The sequence below is a fragment of the Petromyzon marinus genome, chromosome 38 (genome assembly GCF_048934315.1).
Source record: "Petromyzon marinus isolate PM22_M1 ecotype Great Lakes invasive population chromosome 38, UKy_Petmar_22M1.pri1.0, whole genome shotgun sequence".
In the NCBI taxonomy this organism is placed as follows: domain Eukaryota; kingdom Metazoa; phylum Chordata; class Hyperoartia; order Petromyzontiformes; family Petromyzontidae; genus Petromyzon; species Petromyzon marinus.
Genome location: NC_133704.1, coordinates 2,160,645 through 2,182,303, shown reverse-complemented (window position 1 = coordinate 2,182,303; position 21,659 = coordinate 2,160,645). Strand labels below are relative to the sequence as shown.

General features: G+C 53.9%; 1 protein-coding gene across 1 annotated transcript in view; it reads right to left on the bottom strand.

Annotated features, from left to right (window-relative positions):
- Positions 1 to 21,659, bottom strand: part of AKAP10 (A-kinase anchoring protein 10) — a 36,690-nt gene that overhangs the window by 10,749 nt on the left and 4,282 nt on the right. Inside the window, exons 2-12 of the mRNA XM_032967951.2 lie at positions 16,552 to 16,602; positions 14,914 to 15,081; positions 13,521 to 14,222; positions 10,153 to 10,251; positions 8,957 to 9,041; positions 7,920 to 8,043; positions 6,535 to 6,671; positions 4,773 to 4,917; positions 4,341 to 4,505; positions 2,287 to 2,399; positions 862 to 944 (exon numbers count right to left, since the gene is read on the bottom strand). Of these exons, the coding sequence (XP_032823842.2) occupies positions 862 to 944; positions 2,287 to 2,399; positions 4,341 to 4,505; positions 4,773 to 4,917; positions 6,535 to 6,671; positions 7,920 to 8,043; positions 8,957 to 9,041; positions 10,153 to 10,251; positions 13,521 to 14,222; positions 14,914 to 15,081; positions 16,552 to 16,602 (1,872 nt within the window). The remainder of the gene's footprint in view (positions 1 to 861; positions 945 to 2,286; positions 2,400 to 4,340; positions 4,506 to 4,772; positions 4,918 to 6,534; positions 6,672 to 7,919; positions 8,044 to 8,956; positions 9,042 to 10,152; positions 10,252 to 13,520; positions 14,223 to 14,913; positions 15,082 to 16,551; positions 16,603 to 21,659) is intronic.

The window sequence follows — 21,659 nt, the reverse complement described above, 5'->3', positions numbered from 1 at the left end:
CATGGTGGAGAGTTTGGAATCTGATTGATTGCTTCTGTGGACAGGTGTCTTTTATACAGGTAACAAGCTGAGATTAGTAGCACTCCCTTTAAGAGTGTGCTCCTAGCACTCCCTTTAAGAGTGTGCTCCTAATCTCAGCTCGTTACCTGTATAAAAGACACCTGGGAACCAGAAATCTTTCTGATTGAGAGGGGGTCAAATACTTATTTCCCTCATTAAAATGCAAATCAATTTATAACATTTTTGACATGCGTTTTTCTGGATTTTCTTGTTGTTATTTTGTCTCTCACTGTCCAAATAAACCTACCATTAAAATTATAGACTGATCATTTCTTTGTCAGTGGGCAAACGTACAAAATCAGCAGGGGATCAAATACTTTTTTCCCTCACTATACGTGCAGAGTCTCTACGAGAGAACGCGTACGTTAGAGACACCGAATTGACTGTTGAGAAAGGTGAGCTTGACCAGGGAAGCGATGCACCACCAGAAGGGACGATGGGGCAGTGGGGGTTAAGGCCACGGGGACAGGAGGGGCAACCAATGGAAGGAACTCGCCAGAGAGGATTGCCACCATGGAGATGGAGCGGATTTAATCAGCGCTTGTGGAGAAGCTAGATTAATTTTTGCATCACGAAACTTTGAGAACTGGCGATGACTTGGGAAGGCCTTTATGCAATAGTGGACTGCTCATCGGATGATGATCGTGACGATAAAGACTAAGATCCCCCGTATAGTCTTAACAGACAGTTGGGACAAGTGCTGTTCGTGAGCAGCGCATATGAAGGCCGACACGGCACACAAGGGGGTGGGTAGCCAGCACCGCGTGAACACGTGCACACACACACACACTCTCTATTCACCTTTGGGTTTCTTCCCGTCAGGATTTGGCTCCGACTCCTTGACAAACTGCCCGAGGGTGTTGATCCTCCCAAATGACATTTTCCTGCCGCAGCAGCAACAACGACAACAAGCAGCAGTAGACACGCAGAGGGTAACACATGGCAGCAGGCACAGTTAACGCACGTGCCCAAGGATTACCGCCAAAGCGTGCGGCCAGTGAACTGGTCAGGGCTAACATCGGCGGCAAACGAAATCAGAACCGGACCTGGGCCAACCCATTCACCATAATTGCGTTGCTCAGTGTGGAGAAGTATGGACAAACAACCCGCACGGCTGACACAGTAAGGGGAGGCTGCTTTCAGCAGCAGCGGATCGATCGAGACCTGTAAATGCTTGTTAAACTACTAAGACAATAAACAGTAAAACCTTGGATTGCGAGTAACTTGGTCTGCGAGTGTTTTGCAAGACGAGCAATAATTTCAAATAAATATTAATTTGATAAACGAGCGAGGGTCTTGCAATACGAGTAGTACGTACAGTAGACGCTTTGTACTGCCGAGCGTCACGTGATCACAACTGATATACGAGTGCTTTGGATCACAAACACGTTTCCGGAACGAATTATGCTCGCAATCCAAGGTTTTACTGTACTGCCACTAACCGATGTCAAAATGGCTTCACAGTGGCCACACAATCGAATGTTATCACCCTCACTCGTCAAAAATGTGTAAGATACCTATAGGAATGTAATGTTAACCGTCCTCGCTGCACCAAGAGTCTATAATTGAATAACAATATTCGTTTAATTTTGTACAGCGCCATCGACACGATTGCATCCCAAAAGTGTGCATAATAATTGTAAGTTTACACCACCGATGGTGGGCTCAGGCCCACGAGGCAGAACTTTGTGAACAAGATTATTAAGTGCAGAAGAGGCTGGGGGAAAATACATTCGCACAGCTTTCCCTCGCTTTGTGTGGGTTCGCTTTGGGGGATTTTGCGAATGTGACTTCCGTTAGATGAAAATACTGTTAAGTCTCGCAACGATCTGTTGCTGGTGGCCTTGAGTGGGAATCGGACGTGGGTCGCCGGGTTTACAACGCGCTACACTACCGTACACATAAAGACATGGATCCCCCGTACAGCCTTAACAGACTGCTGGGGCAAGTGCTGTTAGCGAGCAGCACCTATGAAGGCCGGCACTGGGGCACACGAGGGGTTGGTTGGCCAGGACCACGCGATGTTTGACACACCACACCAGAGAATCATTTGAGGCTGAGTCAATCTAGGAGAGGCCCATGACCAGATCAGATAATCGTCACTGGTGTTGGCCGTGAACGGTAATCGAACTCAGGTCGTTGGGTTCGTAGCGTGCTAACCACTGCGCCACCGCTTCCCACAAACACACACAAGTACGGAACCCACATGCACGCGCGCACACGCACCCCGCGTAATGCCTGTAGTAGAGAGACTCCGGCTCCAGGCTCTTGGCGTCGATCGTGATGTCCTCGTCGAAGTTCTTGAGGATCTTCACCAGGTTCTTCTTGTTGCTGTTGGCCTGCGGAGCGAGCGGGCAGGCAGGCAGGCGTGCGAGCGAGCGAGCGAGCGGGATTAACGCGAGCGTGCCCCACGCTGCGCTCCACCACCCGCCGGGTGGGCAGCAACGCCGTGGTGCGGACGTCGAGTGGCGGTGTGGAGGAGAGCGGAGTGGACGACGCGCAGTAACGTAGCACGGTGGACCATGGTGCAGTGTACTTCGGTGTACCGTGGCACGGTGTAATGCGGTGTAACGTGGCATGGTGTACCGTGCCACGGTGTACCGTGGCACAGTGTAACGTGGCACGGTGTAACGTGGTGTAACGCGGCATGGTGTACCGTGACACAGTGTACCGTGGCACGGTGTAACGCGGTGTACCGTGGCATGGTGTACCGTGGCACAGTGTACCGTGGCGCGGTGTAACGCGGTGTAACGTGCCATGGTGTAACGTGGCACGGTGTAACGTGGCACAGTGTACCGTGGCATGGTGTACCGTGGCACAGTGTACCGTGGCACGGTGTACCATGGCACAGTGTACCGTGGCACGGTGTAACACGATGTAACGTGACACAGTGTACCGTGACACAGTGTACCGTGGCACGGTGTACCGTGGCACAGTGTACCGTGACAAAGTGTACCATGGCACAGTGTACCGTGACACAGTGTAACGTGACACAGTGTAACGTGACACAGTGTAACGTGGCACAGTGTACCGTGACACAGTGTAACGTGACACAGTGTACCGTGGCACGGTGTAACGTGACACGGTGTACCGTGGCACGGTGTAACGTGACACAGTGTACCGTGGCACGGTGTACCGTGACACAGTGTACCGTGGCACGGTGTAACGTGACACAGTGTACCGTGGCACGGTGTAACGTGACACAGTGTACCGTGGCACGGTGTAACGTGACAGTGTACCGTGGCACGGTGTAACGTGACACAGTGTACCGTGGCACGGTGTAACGTGACACAGTGTACCGTGGCACGGTGTAACGTGACACAGTGTACCGTGGCACGGTGTAACGTGACACAGTGTACCGTGGCACGGTGTAACGTGACACAGTGTACCGTGGCACGGTGTAACGTGACACAGTGTACCGTGGAACGGTGTAACACGGCACAGTGTACCGTGACAAAGTGTACCGTGACACAGTGTACCGTGACACAGTGTCCCGTGACACAGTGTACCGTGACACAGTGTACCGTGACACAGTGTACCGTGACACAGTGTACCGTGACACAGTGTACCGTGGCACAGTGTACCGTGACACAGTGTACCGTGACGCAGTGTACCGTGACACAGTGTACCGTGACACAGTGTACCGTGACAGTGTACCGTGGCACAGTGTACCGTGACAGTGTACCGTGGCACAGTGTACCGTGACAGTGTACCGTGGCACAGTGTACCGTGGCACAGTGTACCGTGGCACAGTGTACCGTGACACAGTGTACCGTGACAGTGTACCGTGGCACGGTGTACCGTGACACAGTGTACCGTGGCACAGTGTACCGTGACACAGTGTACCGTGACACAGTGTACCGTGACAGTGTACCGTGGCACGGTGTAACGCGGCACGGTGTACCGCGGCACGGTGTACCGTGACACAGTGTAACGCGGCACGGTGTACCGTGACACAGTGTAACGCGGCACGGTGTAACGCGGCACGGTGTAACGCGGTGTACCGTGGCACAGTGTACCGTGACACAGTGTACCGTGGCACAGTGTACCGTGACACAGTGTACCGTGACACAGTGTACCGTGACAGTGTACCGTGGCACGGTGTAACGCGGCACGGTGTACCGCGGCACGGTGTACCGTGACACAGTGTAACGCGGCACGGTGTACCGTGACACAGTGTAACGCGGCACGGTGTAACGCGGCACGGTGTAACGCGGTGTACCGTGGCACAGTGTACCGTGACACAGTGTACCGCGGCACCGCTGTTGTCGCCTGCCCACCTGGTTCCCGCGTTCGTTGCCCACGGCCTCGGATGGCGGCGGCGCCCCCCCCCGTCCGGGCACGTGGGCGCTTGGCCCCAGCGCCTCTTCACTGCGCACCGAGTACAGCAGCTCCGACAGGTACTTGTAGTAGATGTCGCTGCACAGGAAGCCAGGCAGGTAGACCTGGGCAAGAGCACAGGGGCCAGCGGATGGACCGTTTTGGCAGTATAAGGGACTGTTTTCGGCAGTGGCCCCTGTTCGCACGCGGCGATGGATACAACTTCACAACAGTGGTCATCAACGAGCGCAGCATTAAGTGATCGATAAACCGTACGTCGACTGGAACGTGCCCGATCTCACCAAGTCTGCCCATCTGGCTAGCCCACAGTGGGGGTAGGGGTCAGGGTGGGGGGCGGGTGGGGAGGGGCAGGAGTGGGGGGGGCGACTCACAGCCTCCATGGTGGTGTAGGCCTGGCGCAGAGCTGTGGAGAAGCAGTCAGGGAGCGGGCCACCCTCCCGACAGATGTTGGATTCAACCTCAGGTCGCACGGAGTCTCCGAAGCCCAGCGGGCACGTGGCCTGCAGAGAGAAGTACCTGCCAAGACAACAATCCCCCACCGCCGCCGCCACCACCACCACTGTTTAGCAGCACGCAGTCCAAGGGCAAGCGATGCTCTACTGTAGGGTAGCCACGATATGGTGATACGTCACCTATAATATCGAAATATTATTTTCCTTTTAAGGCAGCGTTATTGATAAACGTGTTTTGGGTTTCTGATAGAAAGGTTAGGCATAAGGATTTGCATTAACTTAAAGTAAACTCCATAATAGAGGTTTTTTGGGTTAGATCGCATAAATATACCAATGTGTCGTTAAAACCCGCCACCACCCGACACAGCCAACTAGTAAGGGTTGTCACGTAAACAGAACGTGCCATTTCGTCACTAGTACAGCGCACCGGTGTGTTGGAGAGCCAACATTTACAATGTGAGTACGACGTTTCGCCAGTAATTACAACCAGCTTCATCAGGCGACAGACAGATTTGTGGAGATCTGCGATCTAACCCAAAAACCTTTATTATGAATAATATTGGTCGCGAAAGCCTACGTGTTAAACTCAATGTAGTGACTTATCACGTGGAAATGTATAGCAGCAGCCAAATACACGTGACGTTTATTCTAAATGTGGAGGGGAAATAACACCGGAGGGCGCGGAGAAAAATCCACGCGACCACGGGGAGAGAGACACGCAAACTCTAAATATACAGCAGCAGCAGTCGTCAGGGTTGGGATCGAATCCACGACCTCCTGCGTACCAGGCGAGGTCGTTAACATCTCCTAGCCACCGTGATGATGATGAGAGACATGCAAACTCTAAATATACAGCAGCAGCAGGCGTCAGGGTCGGGATAGTACCCACGACCTCCTGTGTACCAGGCGAGGTCGTTAACATCTCCTAGCCACCGTGATGATGATGAGAGAGAGAGACATGCAAACTCTAAATATACAGCAGCAGCAGGTGTCAGGGTCGGGATAGTACCCACGACCTCCTGTGTACCATGCGAGGTTGTTAACATCTCCTAGCCACCGTGATGATGATGAGAGAGAGAGACACGCAAACTCCAAATATACAGCAGCAGGCGTCAGGGTCGAGATCGAATCCACGACCTCCTGCGTACCAGGCGAGGTCGTTAACATCTCCTAGCCACCGTGATGATGATGATGATGAGAGAGAGACACGCAAACTCTAAATATACAGCAGTAGGCGTCAGGGTCAGGATCGAATATACGACCTCCTGCATACCAAGCGAGGTCGTTAACATCTCCTAGCCACCGTGATGATGAGAGAGAGACACGCAAACTCTAAATATACAGCAGCAGGCGTCAGGGTCGGGATCGAATCCACGACCTCCTGTGTACCAGGCGAGGTCGTTAACATCTCCTAGCCACCGTGGTGCCACAGTGACATTTAAACTTGGCGCTGAAATGCCGACGCGTCTTGAAGCGAGTCGCATTAAAAAATATAGGAAATCGCGTAACAAGCATGCAATCGGCGAGGTGGAGAGAGAGAAAACGTTGACCGCATGTCAATTATCATACGGTGCAGGAACCACGCCGTGGTGAAGTACGGTCGAACGATCTCCACGCGAGGCCTTCGCCCCGCGGCGGGTTGACACTGGGCTGCGTGCGACGGTCCTCTCAGCGGGCTCACTTGTCGTAGAGGATCATGGCGTCGTTCTGGGCCTCTTGCCCGTCGTACTGGCCGGCCTTCCCCGCCAGCTGGGCCTGGAAGTCGTGGGCCACGAGCCAGAACTGCAGCAACGCCGCCGCATCCTCCTTCTCCATGAACTGCGAGGGAGCGACAGGTGGCGGCGCACCGAGCGACTAGGTTTTTAAACTAAACTTTGAAACGAATGTTTTAATCAAACCAGTGTTAAGGCCCACCGAGCTGTATAGCCACAAATGATAGCTCGACGAAGTGGCTTATCGCATGGAAATTTAAAGCAGCCAAATACTCTAAACGTGTGACAGAGAACATACAAACTCCAAATATACAACAGGCGTAAGGGTCGGGATCGAACCCGGGACCCTCGTGTATACCAGACGAGAGAATTAACATTCTCGCCACTGTGATGCCTAATCGACCTGGCCAGGGTTGGTTTCATGGGACACTAAACGCCGATGGTTTAGGTGTGGCTCGCCCCGGGCCACCCAGACCAATTCAAGGACGTCTAGATGCAGTGGAAACGTTGGGAGACTCATTCATCCAAACTAAGTCGTCCCAACTGAGAACACCGCCACGGAAGGCGGAGAGACATCGCAAGCCACCCATGTGGCTGCGTCCTTTCCTGCTGGATCTCTCCCTTCAGTGTCGTTTCCTGCACGTCATCTCTCATTCAATTACAAGGCCCATGCAGACATGCTTGCTTTCATCTGGCCCTCCGTCAACCACACACCGATAGGCTCTTCTGTTGCAACGTCACCTTCTCATTCCATCAACATACCAAAAAAACATTTTATTTTTCTTAAATCATCTTTCACGAAGGATCTCTCCTGCTATGGAGAAGGGTCACTCTGTTCGAAACGTCACCGATCACGGGCAACGTTGTACGTTTTGTTTTTTCGTTCACCGTCTGCCATCGCAGTACCGCAGAGCGTTTTGTTTTGTTCCAGACTGTTTTGTTCGCACCTCATGGGCCCAGAACGATGATATCACCTTTACCGCTCCCCCTCTCTTTAAGACCGACACGGGATATATTTTCCACAATTCTGGCTTTCACGTGATAAGGCTGATTGTAATCACCGGCGAAACGTCGAATTCTAAACGTCGTGGGTTTACTCTCCAACACTAGCAACTAATTTTAATTTTTAGCTTACGAGAAATAACTTACTAATTGGCCGTGTTGGGCAGTGGGCAGGTTTAACGACCACATTTATATTTAAGCGATCTAACACAACAACAACAACAACAAATATTATGGAGTGTTTTGTTCCGTCAGGGGTCAGGCAAGGTTGGTGGACGTTCAACCGACGTTTCTCTCGGATCGTTGCACGCTCGGGGCCGGAGGCCGTGGCCGGTGGGCCGGGCCTGCCCACCTCCGAGAAGTAGAAGAGCGTGCCCTCGCTGGTGAGGATGTCGCCCAGACACACGGAGCCGCTCGTCAGCACCTCCATCTGGTAGCGGCAGAAGTGCGAGCTCTCCAGGAAGAGGGGGAAGAACCTGGCACGGGCAACGGGGGGTAGAGGCGAGATCGCATGCCGGCTCAACAACAGCCGTGCCAATGTGACGTCGCCACGGCCGGCTTGACCTTAACAGTGCAGGGATATGAAAGCCATGCGAGGCCACTCAGAATTCAGAATCTTTATTAATCCTGGAGAAATCCGATGAGCTGTGAAGCTCTTTTTCACCGATTGTCCAGGAGGGTCGGGTCAGAAAGTTACAACACTAGAAACGATACAAAAACATGATACGAGTGCAAAGTACAAGAGAGAGAAGCAAATCACTTCAATTAAATACATAAAATAAAAAGTTCAAATTGCATAAGTACACCAATTCCAGCAGCATCAGACGTCACCAAGACAACAGGCACTCACTGACAGGCACACAGCTTCTGTTATTGTAAGGGGCCCTTGCGGTTACGGCAGTGCCTGGGTGTGAGGCTAACAGTGTTGTTTCCAGGTCGATTCCCCTGCAATAAGCGGCTCAAGATGCTCGGGTTTGAGGTGGCAGGATCTCGCGTGGCCATGGGCCGTGTGAGAATAACCGACGTGTTCACGAGCTGCACAGCTTCATGTCCGACATGATGCCCGACGTTTTGCTCCACGTGCTGGGAGCTTCTTCGGGAACCGTGTTTAAGTTGGTAAGAATTCCTGGAATTCAGATCCCGAAAAAACAATCTTCCGGCACGCGGAGCGAAACGTCGGACGTCGTGCCCGAACGAACGTGCGGCGGCGGCAACCAAATAACCCGTTGGAGAGCTGTGCCCAGCGACACAACCGCGAAAACATCGCACCAACTCAAGTCCCGGGCCACGTCCGGCCAGTGAGACCGGAGGAGGGCCCCCCCCCTCTACCCCTGGGCAAATGGAACGTGTCCCCGGGTGGTTGTGCACATCGGTTGGGGAGGCACTCACTGCGTCTCCAGCTCGTGAAAGACGAGCTCCTGCGCCGGCAGGAAACAGTTGGGGTCCACGTCCCCGTCCTCGCCGCAGATCTTGGCTGTGGGCGGCGGTGGTGGTGGCGACGAAGGAGGGTGTGGAGGAAGAGGGGAGGGAGGAAGAGGGGGAGGAGGTGGAGGAGGAGTTGGAGGAAGAGGAGGGGGAGGAAGAGGAAGGGGAGGAAGAGGGGAGGGAGGAAGAGGAGGAAGAGGAGGGGGAGGGAGGAAGCGGAAGGGGAGGAAGCGGAAAAGGAGGAAGAGGAGGGGGAGGAGGTGGAGGAGGGGGAGGAAGAGGAGGGAGAGGAAAAGGAGGGGGAGGAAGAGGAGGGAGGAAGAGGAGGGGGAGGAAGAGGAGGGGGAGGAAGAGGAGGGGGAGGAAGAGGAGGGGGAGGAAGAGGAGGGGGAGGAGGTGGAGGAGGAAAAGGAGGTGGAGGAGGAAGAGGAGGTGTAGGAGGAAGAGGAGGTGTAGGAGGTGGAGGAGGAAAAGGAGGTGGAGGAGGAAGAGGAGGAAGAGGAGGTGTAGGAGGTGGAGGAGGCACACACACACACAGCGAGGCGCATGGTCTTTACGGTGGCGTCGTGAGCTACAGCGCACGCGGCCAGAACCGTGACCCGTGCCCGAAAGAGTCGCGGTTACGCGCATTTGCGCGTGTGGATTTGTACAAGTGTGTGTGTGTGTGTTTCTGTGCGTAACTAGGATATGCAGAGCGGTGATTAGTCCACCGCGCGAGGAACCCTGCGACCCGAGTTCGATTCTCACTCAAGGCCAACACCAGTGGTGATTATTTGAACCGGTCCTGGGCTTTTCATTGGTCGACTCGGTCTCAAATGAGTACCTGGTGGCGGTGTGTAAACATCACCACTTGGGAGACTAAATGTGGCTAAGTGTGGTGCTGGCCTCGTGTGCCGTGCCGGCCTTCATAGGTGCTCGTTAACAGCACTTGCCCCAACAGTCGTTTCAGGCTATATATGGGGCATTTTTTAATGTGTGTGTAACATGGATATCAGTAGAGAAGAAACGGCATGCAATTTGAAAAGTTCGCAAAGCAGCACGGAAGGGGGTACATGCTTTGAATTAGGCGGCGTTAGGTGCTTGCTAGCAGCACTTGCCGCAGCAGTCTGTGTAGGCTACACGGGGGAGCTTTGTCTCTGCTGCTGTGCAAGGGCAAGTACCGATGATGAGGTTCCGCATGGCGTCGCTGATGGGCAGCGCCACCTCGGCATCCTGGGACACGAAGCGCGTGAACAGCTCCACCGCGTCCCGTTCTATACCTGCACGCATCGCCATCATCACCATCATCATCATAATATGATCATTTATGTTTGTTATACACAACACCATTTTCGTTCACTCACTCTCAGAGAGAGAGAATTATTCAAAAGGCACGAGAATGGACAGGCCAGGCAGCAGCCCGAGCCTGCGCTGCCAACAATTATCCAAGCTCTGTGGTCCTATATTGGGATGTTTGACCAAAACATTCGTTGGTGTCATCATCACCACCATCACTCACCACCAATTCCCTCCTCGTCTCTGAATTCACGTTCGTCATCACCACCACCATCATCATCATCGACTATCATAATCACCGTCATGGCTGTTTTATCTGTACACCACATTCATTGCCCATTTGTCAATCCACTGCTGGACGCCGGGCCTCCCAACGCGATACGGATAGCAGACGCTGCCTGAACATACTTCACCACACTGGTCAGTGTGGGTCGGTGAAGGAGGGGAGCACAGATGGGGGAGTGTAATACACTACAACAATGGATGTTGGTGTACTGCCACCTGCCTCGCAGCCTATAACACCTGTTTGTTCTCTCTCACGACAGCTGTGGACCACACTGAACCGTGCTCGCACGCAGCACGGGAGGTGCGCGTCGTACCACGTTGTTCCATAAATTGAAAATCAAAGAATCGCCAATCTGCGACCGTGGTAAAGCCAAAATTATCAAACGCATCATCGACGCACACCCTGGTGGTATCGCCGCAATCCATACAGCATCTACTGCCGCCTTGGATTGGTTGAAGGACCTTAACATTCAACGATGACATCTATACAAACTGTTACTTACGTGGTATATGAAAGAAGATTCAGGGTAGTACCCCATCCAAGTGCTTTCTCGGCACAACCCCGCATGGCTTCCACATTTGGGGTGATTTAAATTAAAACCAATTTTTTTTTTATCTTACCAGGTAAGGTTCACTGAGTGACCTGGTCACAAATGATAGCTCAACGACGTGGCTTACCATGTGGACATTTATAGCGGCCAAATACTCTGAACGCGTGACGTTGATTCGAAATGTGGAGGGAAAAACCGGAGCACCTGGAAAAAAATCCACGCTACCAAGGAGAGAACATGTAAACTCCAAATATACATCAGGCATCAGGGTCGTGATCGAACCCACGACCTTCTGCATACTAGGCGAGGGAGCTAACATCTCTGCATCGTGGCGCCCCCAATTATGGTCATAGCCAGTGCAATACCACGATCGTTGATCATTCCACGGTGAGCACGTACCATTTGCTTATCATTTAATGTTAAATTTATAGAGTTGAATATAGTGAAACAAAAATTTCCTTCAAAGTGTCTCCTAATCAAACAAGCGTTGGGGCGGGGGTGTTCATATCTCCGTAGGTGGCCCTGAGCCAATGGTGGAAATTCCAAAGTCCTATGACCGAGGCTAGTCTCTGCTCTGCAACCACTGCTGACTTCTTAGAAATTTGCCATATTGCCAAACGCTCTCACATTGCGACCACCCATGTGACATGTATGTTACATGTTCAGCGCTTTGCCAATCTACCGCTGGTTGAGAGTCTCGCCGTGCTGCGCGTTTTGTGGGATTCATTTGACCGTACTTCACCGCGCTGGCCGTGTGGGTTGGTGAATGCATTTGTCACCCAGCTGCTTACGAACACCGCTAAAACTATTTAAATAAATTCAAATTTACCAGGCTGATTTCCGATGGCAAAAACGACCTGCAGCGAACATTACCGTTTGAACGGTTTCAAATTATTCAGGTGGCGTCATCTTGAAATATCGGTGAAACGGCGAGTGTAGCGCATCCGCTTTAAAAAAATTAACCAGCAGCCCACACGTCATTTGTGCGTGACATCATCCTGTTCATCCGCCCGCCCGCCAAACTTTTTGTTCTTGGTTGGTGGTGGGGGCGGCAGGCGTGACGTCAACGCTACGCACAAATCCAGCTCAATACTATGGGATGCAGGTGACATCACCACAGCGTACACGCTTAGCCGCGTGCCAGGCAGCCAGGCACGAACACAGCAAGGATTTTTTTTTTTCGAATATCGTATGATATGAAGTGCCTGTCTTTCTTCATCTAGAGCCAGCTCCATTGCCGACAAAATGTTTTATCTTGGCTCGATGACGTGATGAAACAGATCATGCTGTGAAGAATATAATCGGACTGCAAGAGTCGGAATAATAATACAAATAATACCCACAATCAGTAGGGCGAACATATTTCACGACCGCTGTGGTGACAGCAGCCTGCTTTGAGAGTTGCCAACAAGACGGCTTGGTTGGCATTAGGCACGGGAAAGCGTGCTGGTTACAAGCCATTTAACACCGACCCCCCACACCCTTCCCAAACCATTACCCCTGAATTCCTGGGTGTCAACGGAAGGATGATGTGACGCCGTTTACGATGATTTTCTATCATCAAACAACAAGACACGGCCCAGAGGATAGCGCGCCAGCCGCTCTGCCGCGGGAGGTTCGCGGTTTGAGCCACGTGGCTGTCGCCCCCCCCCCCCCCCCCCCCCCGGAGCGATACCGCAGAAGGGCGCTGTGGACGTTAAAGATTGAAATGGAGCAAAATGCAATCCGAGATCGAGGTGACAAGAGCCAGCCCCGGCACCGTCGTGCTGTGAATTAGAATTCTTAGCTTTGGAGGTGCGGCGAGATTCGTCCGTGAGCCACGGGCGGATTTGGTCACGGGCGCCGTTTCCCCGACTAACGTAACCGTGAACCCGCGCGACCCCAGCGCCAGGCCGCCGTGCGCCTCGCCACGCGTGACAACCGTTCCTGTTCCGAAAGTAGCGCATCATGGTATCACACGGCGAGCACGACCGCCGCTACTCACGGGAACCGGCAATTGCAGTGGGAGTGGGGGAGGGCAGAGGGGGAGGTGTGGGGGGGAAGGCTGGACGTGAAAAAAGTTCGTCAGGGGGCCCCTCTATAAACATTAGGTAATGCTCATTGGTCCTTCTGAACCTGTGGTGGAATTCCACATTCATAAGGCAGGAGACAGTATCTCGAGAAGACAGTCACTGCTGGAGTGCAGACTTCCCCTGAGCAGCACGGTGAGCACAATGGCGCCCAGGGATTCATATCAGCCGGGTCTGTCCAGTTCGGCGATCCGGACAATATTTATAATTATGTAGGTGGCACACTGCATCCAGTAAACCGGTCGCTATGGCCGTGACTACGTGTCACGTGGGTACCTACACCAGTCTACCAGCGACCCGCTAAATAGCGAGAAACGAATCCCCGACTGCACCCCGCGGGCAGCGTACTTTTCATGAGCTTGTCGGAGATGGAGTCGCAGCCCTCGGCGGTCGCGCTCGGCAGCGCGAGCCCGTCGGGCACGGCCCTCGCCGGCCTCCTCCCCTCCTCCGCCCCATCCCTCCCGCATGCGTCCCCGCTCCGCACCCCCACGCCACCGTCCCCGTCGAGCAGCGACCGTCCGCGTCGCCTCGGGCGATCGGGCCCGGCGGCGCCGCCGCCGCAGAACGGGCACGAGCGCGCCGACCCGCAGCCGCACAGCTCCCGCGGCGGCGCCGCCCTGACGTCGCCGGGACCCGCGGGCGGCGACGGCGCCGCCGGGCCTTCCCCGGCCGGGAAGTTTCTGCCCGCGGGCGACCGTTCGGTCGCCGTCGCGGCGAGGAGCGGCGAGGGTCGCCGGGAGGCCGGCGAGCCGCGGGCGGGAAGGGGCGAGGTCCGCGCGGCGAGCGAGCTCAGCTTGACGGCGTCGAGCGAGCGGGTGCGCACGCGCGCCCAGCTCTCCTGCCGGAACGCCTCCGCGTCCAGCCAGAAGCGCGCCAGGTGCAGCGCGCCGCGCGCCTCCAGGTCGAGGAGGAGGTGCGGCAGAGCGGCCGGGTCGCGCAGGGCCTCGCCCAGCGTGCGGCTCAGGCGGCAGCGGGGGCCGCCCTCCTCCTCGCCGGGGGAGGCGGCGGCGGCGGCAGCGGCGGCGGGCACGGCGCGCAGCGACGCGTGGCCTACGCCGTGGAGACGGAGCGGCGGGAACGACAGGACGACAACGAGCGAATTAGGGGGGGAAATGGTGCGGACGTACGCACGCGGATCAACGTCCTCCGACACGCGTTTGTACTCGGAGGCGTTTCGTTAGAGACGGCGGCTAATCCGTAGGCTCGTAAGGAGGCCACGGGGTGCGGATTGCGGGTCCGGGATGTCCGTTTAGCAGTGGGTTTTCATCACAAAGCTTCTCGTGGATCGATTTTCAAGAGGGTTGGTCCCGAGCAGCAACACAACTTCACACTAAAATGTTCCTCGCCTTCCTGGGAGTTACCATGCCTCTCCACAATGTCCGTTGAAAAGTATTATAAATGTTTATAATTCGCGGCCACTGTGGGGTGCGGGGTTGTCTGACCACACCTCATCACATTTGTGAGTGGGGGCTGGTGAAGGAGAGACGGTTCTGACGTTAGCCGTAGCTGGGAATCGAACCCGGGATTATCAACAACGCCCCCCCAATAGGGAGGGACCATTCAATCAGAATGGGAATCCGATGAGCTCTTTGTCACAGTGGGGGCAGGTAAGAACATGACAGCAACAAGCAACACTGACGTTCGGACAAACGGATCGGCAAACACGGAAGTTGTTCCGGACAAACGGACGGACGGACGGACGGAGCAACCTCCGCTGGCGAGCGTCAGGCCGCGGCCTCACCGAGGTCGCCAAAGTGCTGCGGCTCGGCGAGCGTGGGGGGCGGCCGCCGCAGGGCGCCGGTGCGCACCCCGGCGCCCTCCATGGCCCCCGAGATGGCGCTGAGCGCATCGCGGCTCGGCGGCGGCGGCGGCGTCTCGGCCCTCGCGTGATTCCTCGACGGCTGCCGGGCTGCGCGCACACGCGGAGAGGGCGGGGGGGGGGGCGGGGGTCTGGTCAGAGAGCGCCGACGACGCCTCTTCCGCTCCGGCCGTTTCGCGACGAGCGAGCGCGCACAAAGTGCTACCGCGACATCGAAACACCGAGCAGGTTCTGGTGGGGGGGGGCATGGGGGGTTGGAACGAGCTGCCCCAGTTTACGCGTTTTTATCGACAAAACCCCCCTCCCCCTTCATTCCCACAAAGACAAAAGTGTTGCATTTGCAGCGCCGAACGTCGTTTCGATGTTCATGCGAGCAGGGCACCGCTTCGGCTCTTTAAAACGTCATGTGCACGCCCCTTCATGTCGTGAATAAGAAAGAACTGTCCGTACTTCGCAATCCAACTGTGGAACGCGTGATGCGACGCTACGCTGGTTACCGTAAGCACAGAGCTCAACGGGGACCGCACAGGCGTGTGACGATTACGCGCAGCGGGGAGATGCGTGGGTGTGGGGGGTCCACAATGACCCCCCCGCCACCCCCCTTATCCGTACGAGACGCTACATCCGCACGCGTTATTGCGAGGGGCCACTGTGTGATTAAACAAACACAAAAACAATAACTGGATTTCAGAACCCATTACCCGATGAAGGTCGGAGCAGTTTGACCGAAACGGCGTCGCACGCGAATGTTTAAATTCGGTCATGAAAAGTCTTCAGCCAGGAGCAGGAAGAGCAGGAGCTGTGTTGGTCAGAATTTCATCGGCACAGCGGCCACGAGTAAGGAGCAACTCTGCACACGTGACAATCTTGTCTGGCGGTGGAGGGCTAACAACGCCTCTGATTAGCACGGCTGGCTACGTACGGAGGGAAAGAAGCTTAACATATATACAAACAACACGAATTTTGGCACAAAACTACCATGTGGCCCAACCAAAAAAAAACAAATGAGGATCACTGCACCGGATATGAAAGAACATACGTTTTAAGTAAACCAAAACATTGCTAAGGAGGTCTAATGATGTAGATGCTCACCCCAAGCCCTCATTACTTTTATAGTGCATTGTCTTTGAGCTGTACGCCTTTTGGCGTCATCTGGTCGAGCACCAATTGGGTCGAGGCTCAAAAGAAAGCCGCCCCTTGGTGTGGACCAATCAGTTTCAACGACAATGCATATGTTATCATAGTATGTTTTTTTTGTTTGCATTTTAACTGCAGGTATTGTGGTTAATGCAGATATGAATCCTTGTAAAAAGGTTTCAGTTTTGTTGCCAGAAAAAAAAGGGGAAAAACCCTATTATTATATTTTGGTACTGGCAAAAGAGGTCTAATGATGTAAAAAAATTGCTCTTGTTAAAAGAGACAGGTCAAACATTGCAAATCAGGAGCTGGTAACGCTGAGTCCTGAGACTCAATGAAGACTTCTTTGGGATTGCAGTGAATTGTTGTAGTTTGTACGATGAGAGGAAGCACACAGAACCGAGTTCAGGGGGCAATGCTCACCTGACCTTGCAGGGCTCCGAGTGGATAACACCTCCTTCCCCTTTCCCTTATCTGCGGCACAAACACATCATAACCATCACCACCATCATCAACATGATCATCATTCGCCTTTTGGTGTTCTCTGGTCTAACGCTGGTTAATGCAGACATGATTTCTTGCAAGTCTGGTGTTTGAACATCTTAATACCTGTTTTATTTCCAGAAAGGGTAAAACCTATTCTTATACAATGATCGTCATTGTCACTACATTCAACATCACCATCATTACCACTGCCATCACTAAAATCAACATCATCATCACTGCATTCAAAATCACTGTCACCATCACCACCAACACCATCAACGTAACCATCACCACCACCATCACTTTTTTGAACATCATCGTCATCATCAAACACACTGAACTATAACACTCAAATTATTTGGTGACGCTGCTGCATTGGCAGTGGTGCAATGGGCAACAAAAAAATGTCAACACATTTGCCAATAAGAACACTGCCCGGTCTTAAAAGGAAAAATCTATATATTAGGAGATATTTCGGGCAACTGCCTTTCTCCAGAGGTTACTGCCCGAAACGTCTCCTGTTGTTTAAATATTTTTCCTTTTATGGCACCTCGGCGTTGCTGGCGAACGCGTCGGGTTTTGTAAAACAAGCAGCTCGTGTTTCCTCGTCGTGCGACGCTCGGGTTGGCCCGGACAGTCGACACGGACGCTCGACACGGACGGTCGGCACGGACGGTCGACACGGACGGTTGGCCCGGACGGTCGACACGGACGGTCGGCACGGACGGTCGACACGGACGGTCGACACGGACAGCCGACGTCAAGGGCCCCCCACACACAATCAGGAGAGGAGCGAGGTCCGGTGACCTCAGTGGCCACTGAAATATGGAGGAGTTCGCTCCCTGACCCCGGCAGAATCCACCCGTGTGGGGATACGTCACGTTTCAGCATCAGAATTATTTAATCTTTATTAGACTGGAAGACAAAGATCTCCCGTACAGCTTGAACAGACTGTTGGGGAAAGTGCTGTTAGCGTCACAGCACACGATGGGGTGGGTGGCCAACACCACGCCTGGCCGCCTTAGTCTCCCCAGTGGCGATGTTTACACACCTCACCAGGTACTCATTTGAGGAAGAGTCAACCTAGGGAAGGCCCAGGACTGGTTTAGATAATTGTCACCGGTGTTGGCCGTGGGCATAAATCGAACTCGGGTCGCCGGGTTCGTAGTGCAGCGTAGCGATAACCGCTACTACGCTACACGAAGCAACATACCGAAGCAACTGGCTCCTGACTTATGCCGCACGCTGTATCATCACATGACCGATGAACCGCCATCACGGGAACCTTTATCTTATTTCACGCTGTATGCCTGTACCACCGACACAGCCGTGTTTGATGTTTGTACGTACTCTACGTTGAACTTCTTTGGCGCCGTACGTAGCCAACCTTGTTAACCGTAGGGTGTGGGGAAGTACGGAAAATTAAACACAAAAAGCGGTTCTAGAGAAAACGAAAGGCAAAAAACGCGACACAAGTGCTTCCTGAGAACGCGCGCAGCGTCCATGCGTCCAACGTTGTACGTCAAGATTGTTTTGCCTACATTACGCGTGAAACATTTAACTGTTTGTGTGTGCGCACAGTGGTTAGCGCCACTGTGTTACGATGAACCCGGCAAACCCGAGTTTGATTCCCGCTCACGGTCGACACCAGTAACGATGAGCTTTAATCGGTCATGGGCTTCCCCTAGGTCGACTCAGCCTCAAATGAGTAACTGGTTCAGTGTGTAAACATCGTCTACTAGGGAGAAAAAGACAGCTGGGCGTGCTGCTGGCCACCCACACCGTTTGAGTGCTGTGCTGGCCTTCATAGGTGCTCGCTAACAGCACTTGCTCCTACACTCTGTTCAGGCAATAGGCGGCTCTTTGTATTTGTTGGCCATACACATGCAAGGCACCCCGCATTTATCACTTCCTTCCAAAGCAGAGACACACACCTGTGTACATATGAAACAGTGCTAGACAGCGGATACTATTCACATCGAAATGTCTCTACGGAGGCACCCAGAGGGAGAATGTCTCCACTGAACACAGAGGGGGAGTGGAACTCCATCTGGGTTGTGAAACAAGAAAGTAAACAACAAAGTATCCAACAGAGCCCAAGGGGTTCAATGTCTCCTACTGAGCCAAGGAAAGCACCCTCCTATTTAGCCCAGGGGGCCTCCCACTGAGACGAGGAGAGTTTGAACAAATGTTTGAATGGATGACCAAATGTAATAATGATTGACCAGCACCAGCTTATGTGTCACCAAACACCACAGGATCTGGCACTTAGCCGCCTCAAATGAAGGCAATAATTGACGTCGCCCAAGACGAGTCACCCGCGTGGATTCAGGTACAGTGCCATCTCTCAAGGCAGTTAAACATCTTCGCCACCGTAGCGCCCTTTCAAGGCACGCCGTGACTATAAAAAGCGGTGACTTTCCAGGAGAGGTGATGGACCCGCGAGATCTTGCGCAACCTTCACGGCACGCCCGATGGGTGTTTGCAGCAATGCCATGCGGGATGAAATCGAAAAAGTGATTTTGGTTGCGGTCTGCGGCACACCCACGCAAATTCCGTAACGCAAAGACATACAAAATAAAGGCAAGTTGCCGGCTGTGTGTGGGTCCACGTACGGCCCTTTGTCAATGCGATGCTAGGTGAGGCCCCCCCTCCCCCCCATGCTGTGGGGGTTTTTTGGGCCATACAGAATTTCACCCCGACTAGTCAGTGCGGGTCGGTGAAGGCAGGCAAGCGATGAGTGAACATAGAAGTACGGTACAACGGCGGGGTGTTGCTGCACTGCCGTCCCGCTGTACTCCGAGAAGTCCCGCAGCCAACAACACGTCCTGTGCGTCCAGCGAGTTCACCCATCCAACTGCTATCCGGGCTTAATCCTGCTTACGATAAATGTGCGTTCTCTGCGATTTGGTCATCAGCCGCTGGTGCGGCTATTTGGTAATAAATAACAGCTGCTCTACTTGGAGGGTCACAGGACAGAGCTCTGTGGCAACAAAACCAGGCCCGGCGTGTTGCAGGTGGCGTGTAGCAGGTGGCAGGTGGCGTGTTGCAGGTAGCGTGTTGCAGGTGGCGTGTGGCAGGTGGCGTGTGGCAGGTGGCGTGTGGCAGGTGGCGTGTTGCAGGTGGCGTTTGGCAGGTGGCGTGTGGCAGGTGGCGTGTGGCAGGTGGCGTGTTGCAGGTGGCGTGTTGCAGGTGGCGTGTGGCAGGTGGCGTGTTGCAGGTGGCGTGTGGCAGGTGGCGTGTGGCATGTGGCGTGTTGCAGGTGACGTGTGGCAGGTGGCGTGTGGCAGGTGGCGTGTGGCAGGTGGCGTGTTGCAGGTGGCGTGTGGTAGGTGGCGTGTTGCAGGTGGCGTGTTGCAGGTGGCGTGTGGCAGGTGACGTGTTGCAGGTGGCGTGTGGCAGATGGCGTGTTGCAGGTGGCGTGTGGCAGGTGGCGTGTTGCAGGTGGCGTGTGGCAGGTGGCGTGTGGCCGGTGGCGTGTTGCAGGTGGCGTGTGGCAGGTGGCATGTTGCAGGTGGCGTGTGGCAGGTGGCGTGTTGCAGGTGGCGTGTGGCAGGTGGCGTGTAGCAGGTGACAGCACCTGCGATAAAACGGAGTGCGCTATTAATGAGCGCCGATTAATGCCGGTGCAGCAAGCAAGGTGGCGAGTGCGACTGTGACCACAGGATCAGCTGGAGGCAGTCGCCCTCCAACAACAACGGAGGGCAGAGGAGCGACGCTCACAACAACGAGTGGAGCGCTGGGTGGCTGAAATACAAGTTGGCATAGTAGGGTGCACAGCTGGTGTATCTGCCAGTCATTTCAGTCGGTCAACCCATGACACCTGGGTCTGTCCCGTGACCTGTCAGCGAGCCTTCGACACTTCACGTGGCCTCAAAGTGCACCTGGCCTGGCACAGACGCTGTGGTGACATCACCATCACTTAGTGGCGAATGTCGGGTATTGGTATAGAATCAGTCCTACTCACCGTGCATGGCATGCCACGTGACACCACGGGCTTGTACGATGCACAAAGCCGTTTGTTTACCTCGCAGACTGTAGTGAAGTATGGCGACTTCACACGACCTGCGAGGCATGATGGCAGGACCAATCATATGGTCGCCATCGTGCCTTGTGCAATCGGTACTATTCTTCCTTGTTTCCAGGCTGCACTCGTTTTTCCGTTTGTTGATTTTTCCTTCTCATCATGAACAGAAAGCGATCGCACTGGTTTAAGCGATCGCACTGGTGGATGGGTCACGCACGCCCGGTCCCATTCGTCTCTCCCAGACCTGTACGCATGTACGTTGAACTTCTTTCGCACCATACTTAGCCAACCATGCTAATCGGAGGCGTTACCGTACGCAGCCAACCGTGCCAATTGGAGGTGCGCTAATCTTTTTGGAGGATCTGACCCGGTGGATGCCCAAAGCCCAACTCTGATAACCAACTTTAGGCAGTGTGCGTGACCAAGCGCAGGAGCCATGCTGTTGCTGGAATCGCAGTGCCATGCGTTTGTCACTTCATCACCGCCGGCTCCTCGCATAGCCTCACAGGAGCAAATGTGTCCACACGAGGGGGTAAGGAGGGAATGGGGTCAAATGTGTTTGACTGTAAATAAACAAGTTACGAAAAAAAGCAATCACATGTATGTAGCCCACCTTGCTTATCAGAGGTGCGGGGGAGGGACAACAAACACGTGTTTGTCTTAGGAATGATTTATCAGTAAGAAAGTTGAAGGATTGGGTAGCTGTCGGATAAAACGTCTTTGCATAAAGTATTTATAAACAGTACTTTCTGCTGTGGTTTGTGTCTTCACGTATTGGCAACCGTTTCATGAATTTGGCTGGTATTCTATCAGATAATTCACTAAATAGCAAAACTTTATTCCCAAGTTACATAGTCACCCCACCCACGTGAGGGGCTGACAGGACAGAGCCTAATGCCTGCACACAATCAACCTGAGCTTGAGAGGATAATCATTGGAAGGTACCGTGGGGAATTTGGTCCATGATGGTGGGCGAGAAGATGACCTTTGTCATGCTTTGTCATGCTCGCGTGACAAA